Source organism: Octopus bimaculoides, chromosome 5 (genome assembly GCF_001194135.2).
Source record: "Octopus bimaculoides isolate UCB-OBI-ISO-001 chromosome 5, ASM119413v2, whole genome shotgun sequence".
In the NCBI taxonomy this organism is placed as follows: domain Eukaryota; kingdom Metazoa; phylum Mollusca; class Cephalopoda; order Octopoda; family Octopodidae; genus Octopus; species Octopus bimaculoides.
The window spans coordinates 36,569,950-36,581,260 of NC_068985.1; the positions used below are offsets into that span (position 1 = coordinate 36,569,950).

The window sequence follows — 11,311 nt, forward strand, 5'->3', positions numbered from 1 at the left end:
AGAGAGAAGGAAAATAAAACAACTACTTCTGCTAGATTAGGAAGCAGAAAAACCATGTGTGTGGGCAGAATAATCCCACGGTTTCTGCTGCAGGATTGCCACCCTCGCGCTGACAATCCATTAGTGTAATGGAGATTACTTCTATAGGAAGAAGGGATGTTATATGTTCACGTCTATGTGCATGCGTAGGTATACGTATATATGAATACATCTTCACTAGTAGTACTATTTTGTTAAGCGCATCTACTAAGCAGTATGAACTGTGTTTAAGGCAGATGCGCACAGCGTGTATCACTCCGCTATAGACACTGTTTGTAAACATGTCAAATAAAGTAAACACGTAGAAACATAACAATGCCTTCAGTGAGTTGTTTATTATCCCACAAAGAACAAAAGAATACATAACAGTGATTAGTAAGGAAAAGTCAGTCTTTATTTAGTTTTGAATGAAGGAGAACTCATGAGTTGGAGAATGAGGCTGTTATCTGTTGTTTTCATCAACTTTGAAAGTGTGGGCAGTAAGTTAGTAGTGTCAGAGTCGCCGTTCTTCTAAATAGCTCATACGCATGTTGCATGTTTCCAAAGATGGGTATTAGTGATTAGTAAGGAAGAATCAGTCTTATGCACATTCCAGTGGCGGCTCGTAGATAAAATGAGTCGTGGTGCTGCTTCAGAAAATGTTTAGCCGTTGTTTTAATATTGTGTAAAAGGAAACAAACATAAAAAGAAAATTTATACATAAACTTGAACGGTTCGCGTTTTAGCCACTGCGGGATAGTGTGTTTAGTTTGCTCATTGAACAGCGCCGCGAATCCTCCCTTGTTTTTCAATACCTCTCCCCATAATCACAAAATTAGGGAGGGAAATGTGCCCTATTTTTCAAATCCTGGTAGCAACACTGAAGCTGGGAGTAGGATAATAATCTAATTCTACACTTCATCACATTCAAGAATATAAACATGTTTATAAGCACAACACACGTGGAACCAAAAAGAAACACTATCTTTCACCGGAACGCCGGGGTCGGTACTGTCGGTCACGCAGTGCTCTCTCTCCTTAGCGTGAAGCTTCCTATCTCGAACATGTGAGCATGCGTACAACAGCCAAACACCGCGTCGCTGGAACTGTGAAGTGCACAGTTCTATACAAGGATTTTTGTATTTTTTCATAAACTAGGGGATGGCTGCTGACGTTAAGCTTAAGGATTATATAATGTACAAGTATAAAGAAAGAATTAAAATAAAAAGGACTGATTATATTGAACGTTATCGATAATATCGAGTGGAAATAGCGGGTGCTGCAGTTTCGCAGTGCCTATACACGAGCCGCCACTGGTAGGTTTGGATCTACGGAAGCTTTTTTGACGGTCACTGATGAAGGAGAACTCATGAGTTGGAGAATGTGGCTGTTATCTGCTGTTTTCATCAACTTTGATGTGTTGAAAGTGTGGGCAGTAAGTTAGTAGTGTCAGAGAAGACGCCCTTCTTGTAAATAGCTCATACGCATGTTGCATGTTTCCAAAGACAGGATATATCAATGTAGAAATAGAGAAAGACTGAAGAAATCTTGAGAGTAGAGGAAGGATATCTCGGGAACACATCGTTGAAAGATCATGGAAAGAGCACTGTTTGGGATGGCGGCCATGTTTTTTTGAAGACACCGTAGAAGTACGTGGTAGAAAGATTGGTGGAGTGAAATAAAGTTTTCCATGTGCTTTGCTGAGTGTGTACAACAAAGAGCGGGATGCGAAACGATTAACAAACGTGGAAGCTTTTCTGTGAGAATACTGTTTTTGGTGCCATGATAGTCGAGGAATAACGAGTATGAGGGTTATCAAATTGATTGAGATATAAGAGACGGCTGCCTGATAGTTGAGACTATCTCTTCTTTTAGCTCAGCCGATATACGTATATATCAACCATTGCTCTCTACAGTTGTAGCATTGCCCTCCTATCCACATTGTTTTTTGTCCTAAAAGCATAAATTAACGAACGTTCACCCTGAAAATCGACCGTAAGTGTAATACTAAGGTCACGGATACTGTTTCCTCTTCGTCACAATCACCATCATCCAACAGTTTGATTGTAGACGAACAAGAGAAACAATATTCACATACATCCGGTATTAAATATTTTATCACGTAAGCCTGACGTCATAAACCTTTTAAACTTTACCCAAATGCTTTAAGGCAGCGCTTCAGCCTTTTGCAGCTGAACGTTCGTTTTCTCACAAGTTTAGCAAAAAAAAAAAAAAAAAAAGAATTCAATCAAATAAAAGCTAATTTTGTTCAGTGATTTATTTTCTGCATTTTCTGATACTATTTCATTTAGCAAAAGTTCCTTTTATATATTTATTTAAGTTAGTGCCCCCTTTGCTATTTTTTTTTACGGTAATTGCTAATGGACTCACAGTAATGAAATTCCATTGGATTCTTGGTGCACCCTCAGTTATGCTCCTACTCACTCATAAAATAAAGTCTTATTTATATTTTAATCCAGACAAAAAATTTTGAAAATATGTTTCAGTTATTCTTCCTGGTTTAAATATTTCAAATATTTTAAAAGGAAAATTATTATCCCTCGAAACATCCACCACCCATTGTGAGTTCACAGCGTCACCAAGGGACCACTTAGGTTAAGAACCACTGCTTTAAAGTGTATGTAAAGTGTTAAGATGGGTTTTGAATTGAGTCGCGAGCTCTACCTGTCAAAAACTTGCCAATTTACATTGCGTGTAGTTGATTTGAGAAAACAAGAGGTAAAGGTGAGACATTGAGGGTGAACGAAATAAAATGGGTGTTTTCGAAAAGATATATGATGTGGTGTTTATAACGTTTATGGAAGTATTTTGAAATAACTTAATTCATTACATCTTACACTGTACTTGTTTATAAATCTGTAATGTTCTCTTTCTGGATATTTTAAAAATGAAATCTGATATTTTTTTGATACAAGTCAAACTTGAACGAGCAGGCTTATAATGAAACATTTCAACAGTGACCATCCAGGCTTTTTAGAGTTATATACAACTTACCTTATGTGTCCTTTATTTAATACTATTGGGTGTGGTTTATTCGAAATTTGGCTGTTATTTTTAGCAATTTATGTGACCACAAAAAAGCTCCCGCATCTTCTATGCGCACATTATCTTTACTGCTGTAGCTAGGCATTAACTACGGATGCTCATCAATGTTTCAATAAATTTCCATGAAATTATATTTCTCTCTGACATTCCTTCGGAGATGGTGATTGACCGAGTCGTTCGAACGTCATGAAAAAGTTAAAACAACAACAACAAAATATTACATTATTATTGTACGGCTATTATGATCTGAGTTGAAGACTAATTTCATCTTTCATCCTTTTCTCAGAAGGACTGGTGTCCTTACACTGGACCATACACGCTTCCGCCCTCCACCCTTATCATTCCCCATATCTAAAGCATTGTACTTATGCTGACCACCAGCACTAGCCTTTCCCCTCTGCTTCTTGAAAATAACTCTATTCAAATGTTAACTAAACTGGCTGAATTAAACAGGATGCGTCATGACTAAATCGTTCGAATATTTTCAGAGTCGACTGAATCGTCTGCCCTTTTGTCCGCAAACAAGACAAATGCGTAAAAGTGAAGAGGCAGTCTGGTATAAATATAAACGCCCACAGAGCGGAATTCACTTCGGCAGATTCGATTATTTTTTTAGGGTGACTTTTTTTATATATATATATATATACTCAACTGCATTTATATTTTATTATATACAGTTTCTGAATTTTGATAAGTGACAGTAAACATATGGGTGTATGCAAACAAAAGTGTTGCTCTAATTATACTGAAATATTTTTGTGATCAGATCTATTATCGTTTTACGAAATAACCTTGCTAACTGGTCGATTAATCTATATATTTGACTCACCAAAGAACATCCATAATAAGCTTACTGGAATTCTTTGAAGGTTCACTATTCACTCGGCTGCTATAATTTACATGCCACTATGATTTCTCGCTCTTTGATACTACGTTTCTCGCACTCCCGCAATGTTTTATTTCCCAGAGTAAATTTATTTCACAAACAATATCACAGCAGGTTTTCAAACGCACCTAAATATCGTCTTTCCTGTCCGGGACCTTGGAATATTTGTAAACAACAGCTTTCACGCAATGCACCGTTTTCAACCGATTCTTCCGAGCAATTTCGACAATTAACCGACCAAGATGTTATTTTCAGACAGGTCAGTAAATTCATTAATTTTTTAATTACAGATACGCATATACAAAACGTTATATGCTCTCCCTGCTCTTATTTTCATTTTATCATAATGAAAAAATATATTATTTTGTATCCGGTGTAGACTTGTTTATTTAAAATTAATATCAGGTACCAAGATTTCTTGTATAATGCAGTCGGGTGACACAATGACTGAAAAAGAAAAAAAGATTGGTCGTAAGTAAAAAGCCTAAGCTGACGTGGGACGAAACAACTTTTCGAGCATTTACGTAGTCGCTAGACTGGTTCGAAATGGAAGCTAAATTTTCATCGAATCACATCACACTCTATCGTTATATAGTTTTAAAAGAAAAGCGAAGGGCACCTTGGATAACGTGGTGTTCCGGGTACGCACCTCGGAACCATCCCCCCACCAAAAAAAAACTAGATGGTAAACGACGGGATATCTTCTATAGGTATCGATTGGAACTAATTTAAATTCAAACAACGGTTTTTCAGTTTGTTGACATTTTTATCGTCTGAATGACGCTGGTGATATTACGTGAAGGGTCACCAGTAAAAATTAATCCATGCTTCAAAACCTAAACACTGCATTACCCCCATCTGAATAACTTCTATCATTTAAAAAGCATCGAGTTAAAGCGGGAGTCTCAACCAGCTAGAAATTGCAGAAACTCTTACTCAAATCACAACCTAGGAAGAGCGTATTGAACAAACCTGTCGTGGGGGTAATCCTTCATTACAAGTTGCCACTTTCACTTTTACAAAATGTGTTTGGCAATGACAAGAATTTCTTCTTCCTTTGCTTTCTGTTATTCTTTTTGTCATAAGGGTTATTTTAAGGGCAGTTAAGAATTATTTTGGTTAATGTTTACATCTTAACCTATTTTTTTGTAACTGTTGTTGGTAATTTTTTCTCACGTGAAATTATGTTATTGTAAATTATTATAGATTACTGCTTTCATTTCCCTACAGATCGTTTTGTTATGAAGCAGCACAGTAGCACTATTGAAAAAAAACCAAAAAAACATTCGATTCTCTTCGTTTTAAATGATACATGTCAAACTAATTGCATTCCTAAAATTTCGGATACCAAGGAGACGTAGGCCTTTTCCGGCAAGAGTTTACACACACGCACGCACGTACGCACACACACACACACCCACACTTCGGTCATAACCAAGTTATTTTAGTACATTCCCTATTATTATTACCTTCATTTACTTACCGCACTTACACGTTCGAAAATCAAAAGATCGCCTTTGTGTGTATGTTTTCCGCTGTTTTTACACCGGCGAAGAATGTAAACAAACGACGAGGAAATCGGCGCTCTTTTAAGCGAGATCCTTTGTGTTATTTAATCTGAACCGGCTTACAGACACTCCCAGATGATTGTTTCGTTGAAAATCGATAAGCAACGATGCTGTTGTTAACTATCCACGATATAACAACATAAAATGAAACGAGCTAAAGAACAACGGCCGCAAATCGTCTGGTAAAATGGGGATCCCTTTCAGTGTATCTACTGCGAACATTTCAACTGGACAGAGTTGAGACATGATTGTTCTTTCATCCGAGTTAGCCCTAAGTGAGCAGAACTTAACTGAAAACATTCCAACTATGGCCACCACATCTTTCTCTCTTGCATTGCGTACGTATTTTAGGCTGTCCTTATCCAATGAGTTCCGTAAAATTTGAGAGTTTTCAATGTCGAGCAATCTCGTAGTAGTTTCTTCGTATGGAGGGTTGATCTCCAGAAAAATAGCTGCCAAAACCCCTTCTAACCGTTAATGAGGGAGTGTTGCTAATGAAAGAAAAAAAATGAGTATTTTGTCTAATGTAATCTTTTGCATGACGGCCGTGTCTGGAATATCCTTGATCTTAGATCTACTCAATTACGACTGAAGTTGGGTGAAACAATATCGACACTTGAATTTATAAAGCTTAAAGTCCTGTCACAACATATTAATAAAAATCACCTTGAAGTATTTTTTTAGCCAGCTGTAGTACATATGTGAGATCTTTTGCTATTTATATTTACTATGCATAATATTCCTTTGAGGCATTCATAATCAACTGAAGAGATCTAATAAGAGAGAAACTTGCACGTTACTTTCACCAGTGCTTGAATGAATCTTTGCTGATGCTTTAGGCTAAAGGTGTCCACACTTAACACTACTATTAAAAAAAAATTATTATTTTCCAAAGCTTAAAGATCTTACTATTCTCTATTTTGGAGAACTGCTTTTCCACAAAAAATGCTTTGACTAGAATAAAAGGAGCTATGTTCTGCTTTTTTTTTTTATCACCAACTTGTATTTTGGGGGTTTTATCATTTTGATGCACATAAATTTAGTTATTACTTGCCTCTAAATGAGCCTTCAACTGTAACATCTTTTTCCTTGGCATAGTGCATCTAAGACTATTAAGAAGGTAGGTTATGAGTTGAGAGAAGTTAGTTATTTCATGCACAGGCTCTCCCACTGACTCATAAAAGTTAACTGTTTTAGTAAATATTTTATTCTCATTCTCACTTGGTCATAATCTGTTTCATATTTAATCAAATAGCAATTTCCTACCTTAAACACAACATCTACAACTAAATGTAGTCAAAAGAAAATCTATTTTTTTCTTTTTCCTATTGTAGTAGAAGACTAATTTTTGTAATAAAGAGAAGTAGACAGTTCAATCAAAACCATATTATTGATATCTTATTTTGTTTGAGATTGGAAGAATGAAAGATAGTTGACCCAGTTAGTTTTTAAACATAAAGCAATACAATAGTAAATGCATAGTTGCGTGGAGTTCAGTCTCATTGTAAAGCATCTTAAGCAAGTGTCCTCTACCATAGCCTTGGGTAGATCAAATCCTTATGAGTGAAAACTTATAGATAAAAACTGTGTAGAAATCTGTTCTTGTGTGGTTTTCCAACTATTTGGTCCTCTCCTCTAAAAGGATCTTTGTCTTGCAAGTTGCTTGGTGTTCCTGCCAGTGCTGGTGCCACATAAAAAGCATCCAGTTCACACTGTAAAGCATTTGGTATTTGGAAGAGCTGGTTCCACTCTGTCAAAAGCACTCAGTCCACTCTGTGCAGTAGTTGATGTCAGGAAGGGCATCAACTACTGTGCAGTAGTTGATGTTAGCAAGGGCAACCTTGCAAAACAGACACAAAAGCCTGGTGTAGTCTTCTGCCTAGCCAGTTTCTGTCAAACCATCCATGGAAAGCAGATGTCAAGCTTCTTGTATGTTGTTGGAGAACAATTTTCTTTGTTCTCCAACATACATTACTTTTACCATTATTGCTGTATATCTGCAGGCAAACACCATTATTTTTCCTAACCATTCAACCTTAGTATACCTATCATTCAAAAAAGAGAAATAAAATCTAAATTTAATTACTGGAGTCATAAGAAAAAATACCTACACAAAAAAAAAAAAAAAATCTAATCTAATCTTTAGATTAATTACTTCTCAGTTGATTATTGATGGGATAAAATGCTGCAGAAAGAAAATTAAATTGGTTTGATATTACTGGGAAAAACTTAAAGCCACAGAGAACTTGTTAATGAAACTAAAGCTATTAAGAACATGTTGACATGTAAGATTTGGTATTGAATGGGAATGATGAAAACAACCATTCTCAGTTAAGAATTTAGCATTAAGAAAGGCATGCAAAAGGCCTGAAATTTTTAGGGGAGGGGATTTTCAATTTCACCCCCTCCCCCAGTATTCAACTGGTACATATTTTATCAACCTTGAAAGGATGAAAGGCAAAGTTGACCTTGGTGGTCAACTTTGAATTCAGAACACAAGGACAAGTGAAATGCTACTAAACATTCTACCTGGTGTGCTAACAATTCTGCAAGCTCGCCACCTTGAAAATAATAATAATAATAATAATAATAATAATAAAATAAATGTCAGTCTAATTCATTTTTAGTTTATAGAGAGGACTGTTAACTCAGCATAAATGTAATATAATTTGGCAATCGTATACAAAAGTTAAGAACTCATCTTTCTATATATTACATTTATGCTGAGTTTACAGTCCTCTCTATAAACTAAAAATGAATTAGACTGACATTTATTTTATTTTGAACCAGACCAGTTGAAGACACATGAGATGTCAAAATATTGTCGTTGTTCAAAGGACCAATAAATAAGTTACTTTCAAGTTGCGCTTTTTGTCATTACGTCAGCTATGTTTACCTTAGTGATGGAATTTGGCAATCGTATACAAAAGTTAAGGACTCATCTTTCTATATAATAATAATAATAATAATAATAATAATAATAATAATAACACTAGTTTCTAACATGACCACTTGGCTAAAAATTTATGAAGGGAGGAATATTTGACTATAAAACTACCTGTATTTGACTGGTATTTATTTTATTAGTCCCTGGATAATGAAGTGTGTAGTTGAGTTCAGCAGTATTTGAACTTGGGATATGATGTAACTAATTATGGCTGGCACTGTACTGATTTTGTCGCTTAGAGCTCTCTTCCATAAAAATAGAACAAAAAGAAACGTGTATTATAATCACATGGTCCGGGTTCAGTCCCACTGCATGGCATCTTGGGCAAGTGTCTTCTACTATAGCCTCGGGCCGACCAAAGCTTTGTGAGTGGATTTGGTAGACGGAAACTGAAAGAAGCCCGTCGTATATATGTATATATATATATATATATATATATAAGTATGTGTGTTTGTCCCCCCAACATCGCTTGGCAACCGATGCTGGTGTGTTTATGTCCCTGTAACTTAGCGGTTCGGCAAAAGAGACCGATAGAATAAGTACTAGGCTTCTAAAAGAATAAGTCCTGGGGTCGATTTGCTCGACTAAAGGCGGTGCTCCAGCATGACCACAGTCAAAAGAATGAAACAAGTAAAAAAGTAAGCGTAAAAGAGTATGTTATGTCCTGCTGGGAGGAACATCAAAGAGGCATTAAAACAATCAAAATTACAGAGATTTACAGATAGATAAAAGTGATGAAACTCCTATAACAATGTGTCCCTATTTTTAAACAGGCTGAGGAAATAAAAGAAAACAAAAAGGAATTGGACTTTAAAAATTGGCACTTGCCCAGATTACCCAACAATTACAGAAATTGGGTTTCCATGAGTGCATTTATACCCTCAGAAAAATTTTGGCCATATGAGGAAGAAATAACTAGATATTTCTTCTCACTCAATACACACACACACGCACACACACACATACATACACATGTATGGACATGTGCACAGATACAAACATGTAATTACATGATTACATGCTCTGGGAACATAGCCAAGACTGCAATTCAGTAGGATTTGAACAATGAGAACATACAACCTGCAAGTCCATAAAAATAACAACAACAATGCTCTGGCAAGTGCGGAAAATAATTTTGAACATGTTTGAGACTTATTAGACATCCTTAATGGAAGCATAACAATGTCATATGTTACTGAAGTATTTGTGAATGAATCACAAAGGAAATCTATAGAAATATATTTGCCAGTATACAAGTTGACATAGTATGTAGAGTAAATATTCAAACATTATCACTACTTTTTCAAATCCTGTTGCATTTCACATGAAATTTTTGATCCTGTTAAGTTGTTTTGGTATATAAGTTAATCTACTTTTTTGGCTATAAATTTTGGTCTGAAAACTTCAACTTGTGTACCAAAAAAATATGGTGTCTGTATTAAAGGAGAGAAATTATTTAAAAATGAAAAAATTCTGATATAGATAAAGCTGTTTATTATGGTTGTAATAGTTAGCTAACCATAATTTTTTCAAAATAAAATTATCATTAGCAGCTAAATCTCAGGTATTTATTTTGAAGAATACAGTAACTAATTAAAACTTCCTGCTAAATAGTGTAACTGAAAATCCACACAGACTCTATGAAAGCTGAGCATAGCAATCAGTAAAGTCTGAGACATTAAGAATGCTATTATAATATATACTCTTTTACTCTTTTACTTGTTTCAGTCATTTGACTGCGGCCATGCTGGAGCACTGCCTTTAGTCGAACAAATCAACCCCGGGTCTTATTCTTTGTAAGCCTAGTACTTATTCTATTGGTCTCTTTTGCCGAACCGCTAAGTGACGGGGACATAAACACACCAGCATCGGTTGTCAAGCAATGCTAGTGGGGACAAACACATACACATACATATATACGACGGGCTTCTTTCAGTTTCCGTCTACCAAATCCACTCACAAGGCTTTGGTTGGCCCGAGGCTATAGTAGAAGACACTTGCCCAAGATGCCACGCAGTGGGACTGAACCCGGAACCATGTGGTTGGTAAGCAAGCTACTTACCACACAGCCACTCCTGCGCCTATCTCAAAGAAAAAAAAAAATGAGGAAGAAAAACAGCTCTAAAAGGAATAATGATGACAGTTAGTTTAAAAGTTGTTATGGATTCAAAAGCATGTGTGATCACATAAAACAATGACCAATATCTCTTCAAGTGTTATTTGGCATAACTTAAGCTATATTTAACATGTCACACTGTTGTGTTTAATTTCATTTATTCATTCCCATTATTACTATTGTTTACCTCATTGCTATCATATCACCTGCCTTATCACTATCGTTTTCCTGCTTTCTTACAAGTAAACAATATTATGTTTCAGGTAGGTTTGTCAATCCTTGTAGACTTCATTTATGTCTAAGGTGCAGGCATTACTGTGTGGCACAGCCTATACTTGTACAGTTGTGAAGTTCACTTTTACAACCATGTGGTTTCAGGTTTGATCTGACTGTTGGTGTCTTCTGCTATAGCTCCAGGTCAAGCAGATAGCTTGTGAGCAAAATTGGTTGATGGAAACTATAAGATTGTTTCCATCTACTAATTTAGCTCACAAGTCATTACTTGTGTGTGTGTGTGTTTACTCTTTTATTTGTTTCAGTCATTTATTTGACTGTGGCCATGCTGGAGCACCACTTTTAATCGAACAAATCGACCCCAGGACTCGTTCTTTGTAAGCCTAGTACTTATTCTATCAGTCTCTTTTGCAGAACTGCTAAGTTATGGGGATGTAAATACACCAGCTTCGGTTGTCAAGTGATGGTGGTGGTGG

General features: G+C 35.9%; 1 protein-coding gene and 1 long non-coding RNA gene across 2 annotated transcripts in view; one reads left to right on the forward strand and one right to left on the reverse strand.

Annotated features, from left to right (window-relative positions):
• Positions 1-3,173, reverse strand: part of LOC128247908 (uncharacterized) — an 8,371-nt gene extending 5,198 nt beyond the window's left edge. The window contains exon 1 of the long non-coding RNA XR_008264248.1: positions 3,034-3,173. This is a non-coding gene — a long non-coding RNA (uncharacterized LOC128247908). The remainder of the gene's footprint in view (positions 1-3,033) is intronic.
• A 440-nt stretch (positions 3,174-3,613) lies between these two features.
• LOC106871303 (persulfide dioxygenase ETHE1, mitochondrial) overlaps positions 3,614-11,311 on the forward strand; it is a 26,678-nt gene continuing 18,980 nt past the window's right edge. Inside the window, exon 1 of the mRNA XM_014917687.2 lies at positions 3,614-4,229. Within this exon, the coding sequence (XP_014773173.1) occupies positions 3,993-4,229 (237 nt within the window). The 5' untranslated portion in view covers positions 3,614-3,992. The remainder of the gene's footprint in view (positions 4,230-11,311) is intronic.